Source organism: Dipodomys ordii, unplaced genomic scaffold, assembly GCF_000151885.1.
Source record: "Dipodomys ordii isolate 6190 unplaced genomic scaffold, Dord_2.0 Scaffold180, whole genome shotgun sequence".
In the NCBI taxonomy this organism is placed as follows: Eukaryota; Metazoa; Chordata; class Mammalia; order Rodentia; family Heteromyidae; genus Dipodomys; species Dipodomys ordii.
In genome coordinates, this window is record NW_012267396.1 from 199,209 (window position 1) to 218,659 (window position 19,451).

Below are 19,451 nucleotides of genomic sequence, written 5' to 3' on the forward strand. Positions count from 1 at the left end.
TCATGGGGCTTGAACTTGGGGCCTAGGCTCTGTCCCTGAACACTTTTGCTCCAGGTGAGTGCCCTACCACTTTGAGCCACAGCTCCACTTCTGGTTTTCTAGTGGTTCATTGGAGATAAAGAGTCTCATGGCTTTTCCTGCACAGGCTGGCTTCAAACCATGATCCTCAGATCTCAGCTTCCTCAGTAGTAGGATTACACTGGTGAGTCACTAATGCCCAGCTATTTACCATATTCTTGATGGGTTCCATGCTATGCTCCCCTGGTGAACAGCTGCTGGAATGTGAACAGAGGGGCAGGGCTGTCAGGGACTGGCGATGTCATCCTGGAAAGAAGCCCAGGGAATGAATGTCAGGCCACAGAGACCTGGCAAGCTCACTGGTGATGCTGGTTCCTGCGATTGTGTGCCATTGAGAAAAGTTCCACCTTGTTCCTTTAGCAAGGCTGCTGTGTTGCTTCTGCTCAGGTGTTGAGCAGCACAGCACTCTATTCTGACTACACCTTGCTTTTGTAGTCAAGATGTGATGTGATGTGTAGATATTTGACAGTTCAAAGAACTATCCTCTGTTGTTTGAGCATCATTGGGTTAACTGTCACTGAGTAAAGTTCTCTCTGTATTTAAAATGTGTGTGTGTGGTGAAAAGCAGCGTAAGAACAAAAAGGATGAAATAAAATGTAGTTTATTTCCAAGTTTATTTATTTAAGGCAGTACTGGAGTTTAATCTTTAGACCTGCTCAACGTTCAGGTTCAGGACCAGCACTAAAAAAAAAAATAATAAAACCTAGAAACTGATGGACCTGTAGATCAAGTGAAGCATTGGTTGGCTTAACAACAGAGAGGTCTAAGAACATGGGCAGTTAGGGAAAAATCTTTTTTGGGCATCTCTTAAGAGCAAGTCCTCACTCCTGGGGGGGGGGCGGCCCCCCCACCCCGCCCTGGGCATGGACTCCGCCTTGCCTCAGGCCCCGCCCCCAGGGAGACCCCGCCTCCGTCCCGCCCCAAGCGCGGGCTCCACCCCAGGGGGTGGGCTCCGCGTGGCCCCGCCCCCGGGACGTAGCCACGCCCCTGGAGGGCCCCGCCCCCGACCTCTGGCAATTTTGTCTTCCAAAGTCCATTTGGAGCCTTTCCAAAGATAACTGGCTACGAGTCCCCAGGGGCTGAGTCCCGAATGCCACGGGCTCCACGCGTGGGCCGGAAGCGGAAGTGACGTCAGCGAGCCGCGGATTCTTTGCCGGCGGCGCTGGCTGCGCTCGGCGGTCCCGAGCACCTTCCCTGCATGGTGGGTGCGTCCCTCATTTGGGTAAGTTCCAGATGTGCTGGGGGGGCCGCAGAGGTGGCGAGGCCTCAGGGCGTCCACACGGCATGCGGACCCCACAGAGGCCTGCTTCCACCCCGGCGCGCGCGGCCCTGTCAGGTCCTGGGGGAGCGGGCGGGAAGCGTCCCGGCTGCCGGGCTCGGGGCTTCGTCCACGGGGCTCCTGTCGTCATCCAGCGGCGACCGAGTGCGTCAGAAACGTGCGCCCGAACACAGCGACCGGGTTGATGGGTTCGTTGTTTTTCACGCACATACCAGCGAGAAAGTTGAATTCGCAAATGAGGTCCAGTGACAGATGAAATGCCTAAAATGCACCAGCGACAACAGGCTGCAAATCTCGCAGAAATACCTTTGTATTTATAATATACGTGCATGCATGCGTCCGTGCGTGTATCTATACGTGTTACGTGGTGGGGATGCACCTCAGTGGTAGGAGGCTGCTGGCCTAGCATTAGGCCCCCGGTGTCAGAATTTCTTGGTTAACACATTTACAAGGTTACATCAGTTTTGTTGGGGTTAAACCTTTTCTTTCTTTCACAGCATTGGATTTGAACTCAGGGATGTTGGCATGCTAAGCAAGTGCACTACCACTTGAGCCATGCCTCCAGTTCTGATTTCATTGGCTTTGATTTGCCTAGTACTGTTGACTTCATAGGGTATTCATGGCTATTGGCTACCACAGGTACGTGTGTGTGTGTGTGTGTGTGTGTATGTATGTATGCTTGAACTCGTCCTGGGTGCCGTCCCTGAGTTTTCTCAAGGCTGCCACTCTACTGCTTGAGCCACAGCTCCACTGCTAGCTTTTTGGTGGTTAATTGGAGATTAGCGTCTCATGGGCTTTCGTGCCCGGGCTTTGAACTTCAGTCTTCAGATCTCAACCTCCTAAGGAGCTAGGATTACAGGCTTGAGCTCTGCTGTTTAGCTGTGGTAATTTTTTAATCTGTTATGTATCAGTCTGTGCCTTTGTGCTGGACAGATGGTGGTTTAATTGCACAAATAAGTAGGAGAGTTGGGCCAGGCACCCGTGGCTCACCCCTGTAATCCTTGCTACTTAGAGCCTCATCTCCACAGGTCCCTTTCAGAAGCTTCCAAAGCCACCTCTCTGCATTGTTTCCTACAAGGAAAGGAATTTCCAGTGCTTGGTGAGGCTGACTCCATTCCCTGCTTCCTCCCATCTCGCAGACATATTGATCCCAGTGAATTCAGGTGAGCAGGTGTGAAGTGGTTCAAAATTCTCTTCCTCCTCCTCCCTCCCCCCCCTCCTCTTCCTCTTCCTCTTCCGTGTATCTGTCCTAGAGCTTGAACTTAGGGTACTATTGTTCAGCTTTTTTGCTTAAGACCAGAGTGCTACCACTTGAGCTACAGCTCCACTTCAGGCTTTTTGCTGGTTAATTGAAGATAAGAGTCTCACACACTTTCCTTCCCAGGCTGGCTTCATTCTAGTTGATTCTCTGATCTCAGTTGATTCTCTGATTACAGTTCTGAGCCACTTGGTGCCCTACTGTAGACATATTTTTGTGACTATTTCAGGAATTGGCTCAAGTGACAGAGTGCTAGCCTTGAGTGAAAAAGCTAAGGGACAGCACTCAGCCTCTGAGTTGAAGCCCCAGTATTGGCATACAGAAAAAGAAAAAGAAGGAAGGGAGGGAGGGAGAGGGGGAAGAAAAGGGGAAAGGGAAGGGAAGGGGAAAGGGAAGATTGGCTTTGGATTTCAGGGGTCCAGACATGAACACTTGGCTCTGTTTTTTCTGGGGCCTGGGGTGATACAATAACATGATGAGCAGCTCATCGAACGACAAAGCTCACCTCGTGGTGGCCAGGAACAGGGACAGAGAGCAGAAGGGGTCAGAAAATTACACCCTTTGAGAACACGCCCCAGTGACTGACTTTCTCCAAGGAGACAAACCAGACATTTCTACCACCTCCTAGTATAGGAATCCATCAATGCATTGAGCCATTCAGAAAGATCCAGACCCACTCCCCTTTCCAAAGTCCTGGGGGACCAAGTCTTCAGTACATATGAGCTTATGGGGATGTTTCAGGCCCAACTGGTAAGTGACCTTGTATAGGACTATCCCAAGTATGTGTGTTTTGAAAAAAGATGTTACCACTGGAGGTGTGGCTCAAGTGGCAGTATGCCTGCCTAGAGAGCAAGATGGGGGGATGAGAGTTCAATCCCCCATGCCACTAAAAATAATAAAGAAGAGCTAGACACTGGTGGCTCATGCCTGTACTCCTAGCTAATCAAAAGGCTGAGATTTGAGGATCGCAGGTTGAGATTGGAGGATTGCGGTTCAAAGCCAGCCCAAGCAGGAAAGTCTGTGAGACTTTATCTCCAATTAACCACAAAAAGGCAAAAGTGGAGCACTAGCCTGGAGAGAGAAAGAAACAAAACTCAGGGATAGCAACCAAGCCCAGAGTTCAAGCCTCAGGACCAGAAAAAGAAAAGAAAAGAGGTCCTATATTATTATTGTGATGATAGCCCCGGTGGAATATAGTGTTACATCTGGCCAGAGATTTCCTTACCAGTAAAGTGAGGCTAGTGCACTTTTCCCCAGTGGACAGCACAGCCCCTGAGCCCTCACCCAGTTCTAGGTGAGCCAGGACTTCCCTGGCATGGATAAGCAGTAGTGTGTGTGTGTGTGTGCATGTGTGTGCTGGGATGGAATGGTTCCTAGCCATGCAGGTGTAGGAATTATGATGGGCTCTGTGTTCTCAGGCCTCCTATCTCTTTTCTTCCAGGTGGTCGTCTTTCTAGAGGCCTGAAGAAAAGGCAAAGGTGGAGAGGATGGTAGCTGATTGCCTGACACATTGCTACGAGGTATGCAGAGAAAGCACCACGATGCCATGCCCTTGCTAGGAACACCTTGGCCTTCTAGGCAGGCTGGGCTCCAGAGCTTTCTCCCGCTCAGGCTAGTGCTGGATCACTTGAGCCAGGCTTCAGTTCCAACTCCAGAGCTTCTAAAGCCAGTAGAGAGCCCCACTCAAAGACTGAGCTCCCAGGAAACAGCATCTCTCCTCACGGTGGGCTAATGCCTGAAAATCATGCCAGGACCTCAGTAATTCTGAAGTAGTCATAGCCCTTATGGCACAAGTGCACATTTTCTATGTTGCCAAGTGCTTTGTTCAATTAAGAAACACAGAATGAAGCCAGGTGCCAGTGGCTCACGCTTGTAATCCTAGCTACTTAGGAGGCTGAGATCTGAGGATCGTGGTTCAAAGCCAGCCCAGGCAGGAAAGTCTGTGAGACTCTTATCTCCAATAAGCCACTCAGAAAACCAGAAGTGGCGCTGTGGCTCAAGTGGTAGAGCTCTCGTCTTGAGCTGAAGAGCTGAGGGACAGCACTCAGGCCCAGAGTTCAAACTGCACAACCAATTAAAAAAAAAAAGAAAGAAAAAAAATGGAGTGTCCATTTCTTTTTTCTTTACATAGTTGTACAAAGCAGTTGCTATTCAACAAAGCAGTGTATGAATACAATACATCTTGACCAATGTCACCCCAAGTGTCCTTATCTTGCGTATTTATTCAGCAATTTATCCAGTGCATGTGCAGGAATGTTAAACTATAATTTACAGGAGGGGGGCTCTGGTCCAGTGGTTAGAGGAGATCATGACCAAAAGCTACTCAGGAAGCTGAGATCTGAGAATCATGGTTCAAAGCCCAAGCAGAAAAGTTTCCATGAGGGGCTGGGATGGTGGCTCAGTGGTAGAGCACTTGCATTGCATGCCTGAGGCCCTGGGTTCGATTCCTCAGCACCACATAAGCAAAAAGAAAAAAGCCGGAAGTGGCGCTGTGGCTCAAGTGGTAGAGCACTAGCCTTGAGCTGAAGAGCTGAGGGACAGCGCCCAGGCCCAGTGTTCAGGCCCCACGACCGGACCCAAAAAAAAAAGTTTCCATAAGACTCTCATCTCCAATTAACCACTCAAAAACGAGAAGTGGGACTATGGCTCAAGCCTTGAGCGCCAAGAAGCTCAGGGACAATACCCAGGCCCTGAGTTCAAGCCCCATAACTGACAAAAAAAAAAAGGTCACTAGCCCCCACGTCTGGAGCAGATAAACAAGAAGCTGGGTGTGGATTCAGGGCAGACTGGGATGTCATTTTTAATGTGGGGATGATGCTGTTGTTGCTTGTGCCTGAGGCTGATGTGTGTGTGTGTGACTGTTTAGGACTCAGTGACCTTTGATGATGTGGCTGTGGGCTTCACCCAGGAGGAATGGATCTTACTGGATCGGGCTCACAGAGAGCTATACAGAGAGGTGATGCTGGAGACCTACCAGAACCTGGCCTCGCTCGGTGAGACTCCATCCTGCCTAGGACTTCCTGGGGGAGGGCGCAGTCCTGTGCTGGGTACACTGCAGGATCTCTGGGCTCCACTAAACACACTGGGAGGAAGCATCCTGACACAGTACCACTCTATCTGCAGGGATCTGTCCCAAGACTCCCAGGGGATTCCGACCACAATCTGGAGTGAGTCCTGTCCATAGAGTTTCCCAGGTGTTTCCAGGTGCTGCAGTAAAACCAGCACAAATTCCTTTTCCCTCTCCATAGTTCCACACGTGGATTCCTTCCCACAGTTGATATGAGCAACCTTGGCAGATAATTTTTTTTCCTCTCCTTTCTGAGAAGCCTAGAACTTTTCACCTAAGCAATTTAGGAGTTCTCTTTACCACTGATCACCACGATCACTACTGGGGGGAGGGTTACTTGAACCCAGGCACTGCTGTGTAGCAATGAGTGATCTGTTGCAAGAAGGCTGCTGGGTGACCAACGTGCAGGTAGCATTTACAGCATGGCAATTTGGACACACAGATGATTCATATCTGAGGTGTGACACAAAGGAAAACTGATCAAAAGTGTACCATTTAAAACTTTGGACTTTAGCCGGGTATCGGTGGCTCACGCCTGTCATCCTAGCTACTCAGGAGGCTGAGATCTGAGGATCGTGGTTCAAAGCCAGCCCAGGCAGGAACATCCGTGAGACTCTTATCTCCAATAAACCAGTAGAAAACTGGAAGTGGCGCTGTGGCTCAAGTGGTAGAGCGCTCGCCTTGAGCTGAAGAGTGTAGGGACAGTGCCCAGGCCCAGAGTTCAAGCCCCACAACTGACCAAAAAACAAAAACAAAACATTTTGGACTTGGGCTGGTAATATGGCTTAGTGGTAGAGTGCTTGCCTAGTGTGCATGAAGCTCTTGGTTCAACTCCTCAGTCCAAATAAAGAATAGAAAAAGTAGGTTGGGAAGGTGGCTCAGTGGTAGAGTGCTTGCCTTGCATGCATGAGGCCCTGGGTTCCATTCCTCAGCACCACATAAGCAAAAAAAAAAAAAAAAATCCGGAAGTGGCGCTGTGGCTTATGTGGTAGAGCGCTAGCCTTGAGCTGAATTGCTGAGGGACAGCGTGCAGGCCCAGAGTTCAGGCCCCACGACCGGACCCAAAAAAATAAAATAAAATAAATAAATAAATAGTAGAAAAAGCCAGAAGTAGTGTTATGGCTCAAGTAGTAGAGGCTAGCCTTGAGCAAAAGAAACTCAGGGACAGTGCCCAGGCCCTGAGTTCAAGCCCCAGGACTGGCAAAAAAAAAAAAGAAAGAAAGAAAAAACTTTGGAAGTTTTGTTTTCTTTTATCAGCTTGTGGGGCTTAAATTTAGGGCCTGGGTGCTGTCCTGTTTTTGATCAAGGCTAGTGCTATACCATTTTGAGCCACAGCACCACTTCTGATGTTCTGGTGGTTTATTGTAGATAAGAGTCTCATGGACTTTCCTGCCTGCCCTGTCTTTGAATTGTGATCCTCAGATCTCAGCCTCCTAAGTCGCTAGGAAGACACCATGAGCCACTGACTCCCAGCACAAAGAAAATTTATATTTAATATTTTCTTGTAGGACAGAAAGCCAAATCATAGATATGTGGGCCTACCATTTAATTTGCTGTGATAATTCTCAAAATGCGGTCCCAGGTGACGTTACCTTTTTTCCATCAGAAATGTAAATCATTGCACTGGGGACGTAGCTTAGTGATAGAGCCCTTTCCTGAATGCACATAACGCAATCTCCAACAGTGCAAGAAAGAAAGAAAAAAAAACTATAACTTAATGTCTTTCTCTTTTTACAGAATTAGCAATTGTGTGTAAATCCCATTTGTGTTGGCTCACCATCTAGATGACTCTGTACTGCACTCCACAGCAATCACTGATCGCTGCCAGTTTGTTTTCCAGAACAAAAACCTTTTCTTTGTTGCACTTTATTTTCTGTTTGTGGCTTGTTAATGGGTACTCAGTAGATGTTTGGGCTTCAGGATTGAGGAGTATTAAATCACAGGAAGAGGCAATATCAGCAATGTTTAGCCTATGAAGAATTCCAATGCCTCCATTAGAAGCATGGCTCCTTGCCAGGCACCAGTGGCTCATCCTGTAGTCCTCATTATTCAGGAGTCTAAGATCTGAGGAGCCCGGTTTGAAGCCAACCTAGGCAGAAAAGCCCATGGGACTCTTATCTGCAATTAACCAGCAAAATGATGGAATGGCTCAAGTGGTAGAGCACCTGCCACAAGTGGAAAAATGCCAAACAAAAAACTAGGCCCTGAGTTCGAGCTCATGTACACAGACACACACACACACACACACACACACACACACACACACACACACACACACACACCCCCATACCAAAAAGAAGTATAGCTCCTCAATTCATCCTTAAGTGTATGGCTTTGGCTCCAACCTTCCCCATGAAAGCATATCTCCCCATGTACAGGACGTGAACCCATCAAACCCAGTCTGATCTCCTGGCTAGAAGAAGATGTGTGGCTTGTACAGAGCGGAGCCCTCCATGGTGAGTGTTTAGAAGTATAGGGAGGAATCTTTTTCTTGTTTTTTTTTTTCCCCCCCCTGGTCCTTGACTTGAACTCAGGGCCTGAGCACTGTCCCTGAGCCTTTGTGCTCAAGAATACTGTTCTACTAGTTGAGACAAAACTCTGCTTCCTGCTTTTTGTGGTTTATTGGAGATAAAAGTCTCATGGGCTTTCCTGGCCAGGTTGGCTTCGAACCGTGAACCTCAGATCTCAGCCTCTTCAGTGGCTGGGATTACAACACCTAGCTAAGGGAGGAATCTTTTAAGACACCTTTGAAGGGACAAGGCTTGGGCCACTGACCTGGGAAGGAGGGGAATCCTCAGCTTCTCCCATTCCTACCTCTGTCTACTGAGTCTTCCCTGTGATTGTCCAAGATATCATGTCTTCTACCTTTTTTAGCGTTTTTTGTCCCATGTTCTTTGTCCAGATCTGTGCTCCTTGTCATCCTGATAAAATTCTCCATCATCCATTTGAATTTTCAAAGGATCAGCTCATAATAAACTGCCAAAAACTATATTTGTGGCTCACACCTGTAATCCTAGCTACTCAGGAAACTGAGGTTGAGGATCATGGTTCAAAACCAACTCAGGAAAGAAAGCTCTTTAGACTCTCATCTCCAATAAACTACTCAGAAAAGCTAGAAGTACAGCTGTGGCTCAAGAGGTAGAGCTCTAGCCTTGAACACAAAAGTTCAGGAAAAAGCCCTGAGTTCAAGCCTCAGACTGACACACACAAAACAAAAACAAAAAAATCCTTTGAGTCACATTCTTAACAATGGCCAATAATTGGCACCGTCAAAACACTTCTACTTTCCCTTCTTTCAGCCAGATGCAATTTGAAATCCTAGACAAGTTGGGCTCTATCATTTTTACTACAACATTTTTTTGGGGGGGTCCAGTCGTCGGGCCTGATCTCTGGGCCTGGGTTCTGTCCCTCAGCTCTTCAGCTCAAGACTAGCGCTCTACCATTTGGGGCTCTATCATTTTTAACTCTTGCAATTGACCATTTATCTCCAAACATTAATTTTTTTTTCTGTTTTATCTTCAGACTGGGAAATGCAACTTAACACTAAAGAGTCAACATTTCAGGAGGACTCTTTGAGGAAACACACTTCCAGTGGGATACGAACAGTAAGATTAACAAGAGATAGTTGTTATTTTCTCACCCAAAATAATATTTCCAATTCCATTTTAGAAAAAATGTATTATTCACTCAGCAGGGAGCAATGTGTCTGAGAAACACTCACACTACAATGAATTTGGGATATCCCAAATTTACAAGGGGATGGAGAGCTTGGCTAAGTGATAGAGTGCTTGCCTGTGTTTTGTCCTTAGTATTTAAAAACCAGTGTAAGCCAGGCTCTTGTGGCTCACGCCTGTAATCCTAACTACTCAGGAGGCTGAGATATGAGGATTGTGGTTCAAAGCCAGCCGAGGCAGGAAAGTCTGTAAGATTCTTATCTCCAGTTAACCACCAGAAAACCAGAAATGGCACTGTGGCTCAAGTGGTAGAGCACTGGCCTTAAGCTGAATAGCTCAGGGAAAGCACCCAGGCCAAAAGTTCAGACCTCACGACTGACGACAACAACAACAAAAAACAATCTAGCTGCTGAGTGCCGTAATTCCAGAATTCGGAGGCTTTAATGGGAGGATCAAGAGTTCCAGGTCAGCCTGGATAGAAAAGTACACAAATCCCCCATCTTCAAAACAATGAGTAAAAAGCTGAACTGAAGGTGTGGCTCATGCAGTAGAGCATCAGCCGTGAGTGAGCAAGCTGACCAACATCAAGGCACTGATTGCGAACTACAGTACTCCCATCCCCAAAACTTTTTTCCTTTTTTTTTTTTTTTCTGTCAGTTGTGGGGCCTGAACTCTGGACTTGGGCGCTGTCCCTCAACTCTTCAGCTCAAGGCTAGCACTCTACCACTTAAGCCACAATGCCACTTCTGGCTTTTTCTGTTAATGTGATGCTGAGGAATTGAACCCAGGGCCTCATGCGCGTAAGGCAAGCATTCTACCACTGAGCCATCTTTGCAGGCCCCTCCCCCCCAATTTCTTCATACATATACAGACCCACAGTTTAGACATCAGATTTTTCAAGCAATTTGTGAATACCTGTACAGCAGCTTTAAAATTAAAGCAGATTTAAAATTAAGGCCAGGTGTCATGGTTCAAAGCCAGCCTAGGAAATTTCCATGAAATTCATCTCCAATTCACCAGCAAAGAGCTGGAAATGGCTCAAATGGTACAGCACCAGCCATGAGCACAAAAGTTTAGGGAAAGTGCTCAGGCCCTGAGTTTAATCCCCAGGACTGGCACACATACATACACACACACACACACACACACACACAAACACACACACTAAAGCAGGTGGCTCAGCATTTGGGCGCCATTTTTGTGTGGCATCATTCCATGAGAAAGAATATTGTTGGGAAAATGTCATAAAAAGGCAAAAATTCCGAATCATGGTCTCAATGACATAGTTTATCATCCTTCTTCATTATCAGCATGGAGGAAGCAATAGCACTGGGGAATCTGGAGGTTAATGAGGGAAAACCCTGACTTGCTTGGAGGAAGTCAACCGAAGAACAAGGAGAGACCAGAGAGAAATAACTGTCCCCTCGTGGGGAGGGGGCGGGGCGTCCCAGCAGGGTTCCTGATAATCATGCTCTTGCGATTACTACCAGTGCCCGCCCCTGAGTACTCAGGATGGGTTCCAGGCGTGGCTCAGTGGTAGAGCCCCTGTCTCACAAATCCAAGGCCCTCAGTTCAAACCCCAATACCACCCATAAAGGAAAAAAAAAAAAATTAAAAGAGACAAGAATTATTCCATGGTTAGAACAAGGTAGTTTGGGGTTCTTGTGTAAGGGTCCCCCATTCAACTCAAATGCACAGGGCAGGGAATGTGGGCCTGTCAATCAAAATGGCAAACCATCACCATCATCATCATCATCATCATCATCACGCTGTTTCTGTCATCATGTCGGTAAACCCCTCAGTAAGTGTGAACATGTCTGTGATGCTCAACCGCCCTTTCTTCACCAGGCAGGAAGCCACCTCGCCCAGGCCCCCCGTGATCACGCGCAGGGCGGAGAAATCTTCAGCGAGCACTCGTATTTCAAGACACCCGTGAAGACACAGCACGCGTGGCCCCCCGCGGCCCCCGGCGGCCGCTCCAGCGAGGCGGCGGCGGCGCCCGTGCCCCTGCACGCCCTCCGCACCTACGCGTGCAAACTGTGCGGCAAGGCCTTCGGGCGCTCCTCCAACCTCAGCCGGCACATGCGCACGCACACGGGCGAGAAGCCGTACGAGTGCAAGGAGTGCCGCAAGGCCTTCACCACCTACTCGCGCCTGGTGGAGCACTTCCGGACGCACACGGGCGAGAAGCCCTACAAGTGCAAGGACTGCGGCAAGGCGTTCAGCAAGCGCTCGGGCCTCATCACGCACCTCCCCACGCACGCCTCGGACAAGCCGTACGCGTGCGAGCAGTGCGGGAAGGCCTTCGCCTCGGCCCCGCGCCTGGCGCAGCACACCCGCATCCACAGCGGCGAGAGGCCGTACATCTGCAAGGAGTGCGGCCGGGCCTTCCTCACCTCGTCCTACCTGCGCAACCACGTGGGCCGCACCCACAGCCGCGAGCGGCCCTTCCTGTGCGGGGACTGCGGCAAGGCCTTCCACTCCTACTCCTACCTGCGCCGCCACGTGCGCATCCACAGCGGGGAGAGGCCCTACCTGTGCAAGGAGTGCGGCAAGGCCTTCCTCAACTCCTCCTACCTCCACAACCACGTGCGCAAAACGCACAGCGGCGAGAGGCCGCACATCTGCGGCGAGTGCGGGAAGGTCTTCCACGCCTCCTCCTACCTCCGCCGCCACGTGCGCACGCACAGCGGGGAGCGACCCTGCATCTGCAAGGAGTGCGGGAAAGCCTTCCTCAACGCCTCCTACCTGCGCAAGCACCTGAGCACGCACGCCGGGGACCGGCCCTACGGCTGCACCGAGTGCGGCAAGTCCTACGACCGATCGAACCTGCTGCACGACCACCTGAAAACGCACCTGGTGGAAAAGCCATTCGAGTGCGACGTGTGCGGGAAAGCCTTCCAGTACTTCTCATACCTCACCAAGCACATCCGCATTCACACCGGAATCAAGCCCTACAAGTGTAAGTACTGCGGCAAAGACTTCACCACGTCCTCCAGCCGCACGGAACACGTGCGGACCCACACCGGGGAGCGGCCCTACGAGTGCAAGGAGTGCGGCAAAGCCTTCAGCTCCTCCTCCAACCTCATCCACCATGGCAAGATCCACAGCAGAGAGAAACCCCTCGTTAGAGAAGTAAAAAAAAACCTCCACTAGCTCCTAACTGAGCACTTACTGACGCCAACAGCAATGGCTTGGGATGGAAGGAAGGCTGACAGTCCTGTAGGACTTCTCGTCTTACAACATCACACTGGAATGTTCCCTGGGCTTTCTGCCCAGGCTCTGGTGGTTCACACCTGGAGTCCCAGTTACTCAGGAGGCTGAAATCTGAGGATCCGCAGTTCAAAGCCAAACCAGGCAAGAAACGTCCATGAGACTCGTTATCTCCAAAAAGCAAGAAAGAGAAAGAGAGAAATCTACTCCAGAAAAGCCAGACATGAAGCGGTAGTTCTAGTAGAACACAAGCCTAGAGCAAAAAATAATTACAGATAAGGAGTATGGGCCAGCGCTCAGTCAAGCCAGTTCACTTGAAAATATGAATTGAACCTGTGTTCTCACAGCTCCCCATGAATGTAAGCAAGAAAGCAGGAAACCCCTCACTTGTTTCCTGGGAAGTTATTAATTATAGGAAGTTATTAAATACAGTTATTAAATACCATGGAGGGAGAGAACGCTGATGTAAATAATAAGGTTGGATCATGGCTGTACAAGATATTTCCATCTTCCCTTGTGCTTTCAGTGGCAAAAACTGAAGGTAAGGAACAGTGGGAAATCACCTTTCATGGGGCATGAATCCTCCAGCTGACTCCGCCAAGAGATGACTCTAAGGGAAGTGGAATTTGCCCCCCACCCCCAGTCAGTCCATCTGGATGGTGGTGGTGTATTTGGACCATTTTTTTCCTTCTGTCCTGGTCTTTTTTTTTTGCTAGTCCTAGGGCTTGAACTCAGGGCCTAAACCCTGTCCCTGAGCTTCTTTTGCTCAAGGCTAGCACTCTACCACTTGAGCCACAGTGCCACTTCTGGCTTTTTCTGTGTATGTGGTGCTGAGGAATCGAACCCAGGGCTTCATGCATGCTAGGCAAGCGCTCTACCACTGAGCCACATTCTCAGCCCTGTCCTGGTCATTCCGAGAGTGATGTGGCTTGCTTCCCACAGCAACACCAGTCCATTCTGGTTGCCATGTCTTCTGGAGGGGAGGGGGCACAACTTGGTGGAAAGGACCTTAGGGTAGAAACGTGATGCGATTGCCCAATGTAGATCTCTGCTTGGGGTTGTCATTCTTTTGTTTGGCTGAGAATATAGCTTTCTGTGTTCTGGAAAAATGTCCATGTTACTCTTTCACATGTGGTCCTTTCGGATAAAGGTTGGGAGCAAGAGGAGGCATAAGGAGGGAGTGAGGGAATAGTGAGCAGTAGATCTGAGTGTGGAGGAGAGTTGGAACGCTCACTCCTGAGGTTGAGGGGTTCCCACAGCACAAGCAGTACAGGGAGGGACCATAAGGCCTGAGTTCCCCGTGTCACCTCTGCACTTGCTCTACAGATTGAAGAAGCATCAGCTTCACCCACAATCTGCTCTTCTCCACATGTTGTGGAGACAAAGGCTGCTAGAAACATGGCTTGTCAGGGTCCTCGAATGTGTGCGTGCCTGCTGGTCCTAGGACTTGAACTCAAGGCCTGGGCACAGTCCCCGAGCTTTTTGCTCACGGCTGGCACTCTACCACTTGAGGCCCACCGCCACTTCTGGCCTTTTTAGTGGTTCATTGCAGGTAAGAATCTCCAGGACTGGCTGGGAAAGATGGCTCAGTGGTAGAGCACTTGCCTTGCATGCCTGAGGCCCTGGGTTCGATTCCTCAGCACCACATAAGCCAAAAGAAAAAAGCCAGAAGTGGCTCTGTGGCTCAAGTGGTAGAGTGTTCGCCTTGAGCTGAAGAGCTGAGGGACAGCGCCCAGACCCAGAGTTCAGGCCCCACAACCGGACCCCAAAAAAAAAAAAAGAGTCTCCAGGACTTTCCTGTCTAGTTTTGACCAGTGATCATCATATCTCAGCCTCCTGAGTAGCTGAGATTATAGGCATGGGCCACGGGCACCAGCACAGTCCACCTTTTTTTTGGTCGGTCGTGGGGCCTGAACTCTGGGCCGGGACACTGTCCCTGAGCACTTCAGCTCAAGGCTAGCGGTCTACCACTTGAGCCACAGCGCCACTTCCGGTTTTTCTGCTTATGTGGTGCTGAGGAATCTAACCCAGGGTCTCATGCATGCAAGGTAAGCACTATACCACTGAGCCACCTTCCCAGCCCCTAGTCCACCATCTTGACTAGCATTGCACCCCCTGATCAGGGTCTGGAGTTACAGACCTGCAGATCTCCACTACTAGACTTCAGTCTACAGAACCAAATTGAGACACTTAACTCGAGCAGCCAAAGGTTATATCACATGTCATCACGGCTACAGCTACTTGATGGTTCTTCCTGTGGCTCTTAGGCTAACCACTACACAAGAGATCTTGAGTGGGAGACCTGTGTCCCTTTGTGTATGTGTGTATTGCTGCCTTTAATTTTGATAACCACTCAGAGGTCATGAGTCTTTATTCCCTTGTGTGGGTTGTAACAGCTCATAGACTATCATTAGGCGCCATCCAGATTGTCCTAAATAAGGCTTGGAGGGGCCAGGTGCTGGTGACTCACACTTGTCAACCTAGCTACTCAGGAGGCTGAGGTCTGAGGAACACCGCTCAAAGCTAACACAGGTAGGAAAGTCTGAGAGACTTATCTCCAGTGAACTACCAGAAAACTGCAAGTGGCACTGTGGTTCAAAGTGGTAGAATGCTAGCGTTGAGCAAAAAAGCTCAGAGACAGAGCTCAGGCCCTAGGTTCAAGCCCCACAACTGACCAAAAAAATATAATAATAAAACAAAATTTGGTGATTTTCCTAGAGACTTGGGCAAAGTGAGCAGTGTAAGTTGGCCTCAAACTTGGGCTTAGATTCCTACTGACAGTATTAACAACATCCCAGTTTCCTTGCCTGCCTGAGTTCACTGCTGGTGAGGACATCATCCTGCCCCAAGGCCTGGCCAGGGGAGATGAATTCCATCTGCACTGCACACCAGCAAGGTCGCGTTTAGAACCTGCCCTGTAGCAATGCTACACACAAACACAGCAGCTTGCTTTCCTTTCTTTGATAAGTTGGGTCTGCTGTGGGACCAGTCTTGCTGCTGGCTTCTCCTGGGATTCCTGAGATTCCTTGGATTCTCAGCCTTTATGGGCTTTGTAGCCCATGGCTGTAGGAAAGTTGGATAAGGTTAGTGTTATCTGTGTAGTTCTAAAGGTTGGCAAAACACAGGGCACTGGTGGCTCATGCCTGTAATCCTACCTACTAAGGAGGCTGAGATCTGAGGATCAAGGTTCAAAGCCAGCCCTGGCAGGAAAGTCCATGAGACTCTTCAGTCCAATTAACCACCAGAAAACCAGAAGTGGCACCATGGCTTAAATGGTAGAGGGCTAATCTTGAGCTGAAGAACTGAGGGACAGCACCCAGGCCCAGAGTTCAAGCCCCACGACCGACCCCACCAAAAAAAATGGGGGGGGAGCTGGGAAGGTGGCTCAGTGATAGAGCGCTTGCCTTGCATGCCTGAGGTCCTGGGTTCGATTCCTCAGCACCACATAAGCAAAAAGAAAAAACTGGAAGTGGCACTGTGGCTCAAGTGGTAGAGTGCTCGCCTTGAGCTGAAGAGCTGAGGGACAGCGCCCAGGCCCAGAGTTCAAGCCCCACGACCAACAAAAAAAAAAAAAAAAAAAAGTTGAGCCAGGTGCCAGTGGCTCATGCCTGTAATCCTAGCTACTCAGGAAGCTGAGATCTGAGGATTGTGGTTCAAAGCCAGCCAGGGCAGGAATCCATGAGACTCTTATTTCCAGTTAGCTACTAGAAAACCAGATGGGGTGCTGTGGCTCAAGTGGTAGAACGCTAGACTTGAGCTGAAAGCTGAGGGACAGCACCCAAGCCCAGAGTTCAAGCCCCTCGACTAACAAAAAAAAAGTTGAATATTAGCATAGCAAAATAGTATTAATTGTGGCTGCATAGGGCTGGAAATGTAGCATAGTAGTAGAGTGTTTGCCTAGCATGCATGAAGCCCTGGGTTTGATTCCTCAGTATCACATAAACAAAATCAGGAAGTGGCGCTGTGGTTCAAGTGGTGGAGTGCCAGCCTTCAGCAAAAGCAGCTCAGGGACAGTGCTCAGACCCTGAGTTCAAGCCCTAGGACTGGCAAAAAATATGTGGCTGCATAAGCAGGTGGCATACATAAATGAAGAATTCTCTATAAAATGTGTTAGCAAATCTGTATTTGCATTTTTTTGCCAGTGTTGGGGCTTGAAGTCAGGATCTGCCCCACCTTGCTTGCTCATGGCTGGTGCTCTACCACTTGAGCCACTCCAATTCCAGCTTTCTGCTGGAGATAGAATCTCTTGTCTTTTTTTTTTCCCCCCAGCCAGGCTTTGAACTGTGATACTATAGATCTCAGCCTCTTGAGTAGCTTGGATTACAGGTGTGAGCCACCAGCACCAAGCTTGTACCAATATTTTTTTTGGGGGGGGTCCAATATTTTTTTTAGAACCTGTTTTTTTTTCAAATTTATTGTGATTGTGGTTACATAATTCCCCAAATTTCACAGTATTGTGGGATAGTGATGCCTAGTTAAGGTCACAAACACATTCTAATTTTCATGGAGCAAATTGTCTATCATGGTCTGTAACATTTGTGAGTTCTATGAGCTTTGCAATACAGTTATTTCTTCCACATTGGGTGATACGTACATTTCTTTTGTTTTGTATAGTATCAGCCGTTCCCTCTTTCCCACTTGTTCCCTCCCTCCCATCGCTGCCATTGAGTTGCTTGGTTCATTTTGATCAATGTCCAGTGCAGCTGATGGGTCCCACTGGTGTATGTTTTTCCCTGATTCCCTCTAGTTCTGTGTCATACTCCTGGTTTCCCTCCGTTGTGCACATACATGCCATATATGTGATCAGCAGCATGGGGTTATTTAGTAGTGATTCGACCAGATGAGAGGAAGTCCTTTGTTTCTTAAGTCTTGTTAATTTTGTCATATCACCTTACATTTTGGATTTAACATCCACTTATCAGAGAGACCATGTGCTGTTTGTCTCTTTGCTCTTGGCTTACCTCGCTCAACATGATTTCTCCCTGCAAATGCCATTATTTTGTCCTTTCTGATGGCTGCATAATATTCCATTGTGTATACATACCACAATTTTTGGATCCATTCATCTGTGGTGGTGTACCAGTACTTTTAGCAGAGCTGGGGATGTTGAGCAGTGTGTAGATTTATGTGTAGTGCTTAACATGTATGAGGTCCTGGGTTCCATGTTCAGAATACACACAAACATTTACTTTTCTAAGCCAGAAAGTTGCCCACAAAAAACCTCATTTTTTTTTATAATTCTTACTGAATAAATGAAGAACGTGTGATAGCTACTGTTTTTACCATCTGTCCTGAATCAGTAAGATCAAACAAAGAAAGCTTTTTCTTTGAAGAAAAGAAGTAGTAATACAACTCAAAACTTTTTTTTGATAGGATGTGGGGTTTGAACTCAGAGCCTGGGCTCTGTCCCTGAGCTCTTTTGCTGAAGACTAGTATTCTAGTACTTTGAGCCACAGCTCCACTTCTGGTTTTTGAGTGGTTAATTGGAGATAAGACTCTCATGGGGACTCTTCTGCCCAGGCTGGCTTCAAACCTCCATCCTTAGATCTCAGCCTCTTGAGCAGATAGGTTTGTAGGACTGAGCTACGATTCAAAATTTTTGTCATAGAACATTGAGGGCTGGAGGGGTGGGACTCTGTTAGTAGAGTGCTTGCCTAGTATGTGCATGGCTCTAGTATTGATTCCCAGCACCAAAAATAATCACATCATCTGTACATAGCATTATGTACAAATTGTATAGTATATAATAAATTACATATGTTCACTGTTGAACTGTAAAGAAACGTTCCAGTGCTACCCAGGGGCAGGGATCCTCTCTCTCCAGTCCCTACCTAACTTAAAGAGAAACTAACCCAATGTCTGGAGCCCTTGTCCTGCAAATGAAGGCAGGGAATGCCCTCAATTCCCTTGGCACCAGAACCCTCTTGGATGGCACCAAGCTTGACTTCTGGATGGGACAGGATTCCACAGAAGGAAAAGTGATGGCATCTACATCATAAAGCTGAAGAAGGCTGAGGAGAAGCCGGTGCTGGCATTTGCTGCTGACCCAGCCTAGGTACCGCTATCTGCACAGCCACTCTGATTGCTGCCTGCTTCACGCTGGGGAAAACCTTCACCAGCCTCAGCCAGGCAGCTTCCCTGGAGCTTTTGGTGGTGACCCATCTCAGGGTTGATCAGAGCCTCTCCCAGAGGCTCATCGCATCAACCACTGTTCTGTATGTCACAGATTTCTTCCTGTTGGGCCAGAAGGTTTTGCATGCAGTTACATTCTTGAGCAGCCATGCTTGACCTCTGCCTCAATCAGAGACCAATAGAGGAAGAGCGGGCTGCAGCCACAAAGCCAGTGACCCAGGAAGAATTACAGGGCAAATGGAGTGCCAGCTTCTGAGTTCACTACTACGCAACCTGAGGTAGTTGAATGGTTTGAGGGTGTGCAGATGCCATCTGTCTGTGCCTATCCAGCAGGTCCCAATTTAAGACAAAGTAAAGGCCGAGCCTCCAATGGTGTCCAGGGCCCATGGTTCAGCCACTGATACAGTAGGAACAGCACCAAGTGGTCCTAAGCTCTTTGTCTGCAGACATTTCAGCAAAACAGAAGAAAGGTTGATGGGAAAGGAATACCAGTTTCTTAGAGAATGTAAAAGAACTCAAATGCGGTTTGGCAGGATGTGTAAGAAAATAAAAGGAAAGGGGCTGGTAAGATGGCTCAGTGCGCTTGCCTTGCATGCTGGGTCCTGGGTTCCATTCCTCAGCACCACATAAGCAAAAAGAAAAAAACCGGAAATGGCGCTGTGGCTCAAGTGGTAGAGCGCTAGCCTTGAGCTGAAGAGCTGAGGGACAGCGCCCAGGCCCAGAGTTCAGGCCCCACTACCGGACCCAAAA

The 19,451-nt window shown here is 48.7% G+C and overlaps 1 protein-coding gene across 1 annotated transcript; it reads left to right on the forward strand.

Annotated features, from left to right (window-relative positions):
• The first annotated feature begins 1,110 nt into the window (after positions 1 to 1,110).
• LOC105999081 (zinc finger protein OZF-like) lies at positions 1,111 to 12,674 on the forward strand. Its single transcript, XM_013033973.1, has 7 exons — positions 1,111 to 1,300; positions 2,386 to 2,520; positions 4,057 to 4,135; positions 5,482 to 5,608; positions 8,061 to 8,138; positions 9,205 to 9,287; positions 11,205 to 12,674. The coding sequence occupies exons 3-7, from the start codon at positions 4,103 to 4,105 to the stop codon at positions 12,510 to 12,512; spliced, it is 1,629 nt and encodes a 542-aa protein (XP_012889427.1). The 5' UTR covers positions 1,111 to 1,300; positions 2,386 to 2,520; positions 4,057 to 4,102; the 3' UTR covers positions 12,513 to 12,674.
• Positions 12,675 to 19,451: the final 6,777 nt, after the last annotated feature.

Coding starts and splice junctions, on each gene's coding strand:
- LOC105999081 (XM_013033973.1), top strand. CDS start 4,103: ATGGTAGCTGATTGCCTGACACATTGCTACGAG. Junction 4,136..5,481: donor GCCTGACACATTGCTACGAG/GTATGCAGAGAA, acceptor GTGACTGTTTAG/GACTCAGTGACCTTTGATGA. Junction 8,139..9,204: donor ACAGAGCGGAGCCCTCCATG/GTGAGTGTTTAG, acceptor TTTTATCTTCAG/ACTGGGAAATGCAACTTAAC.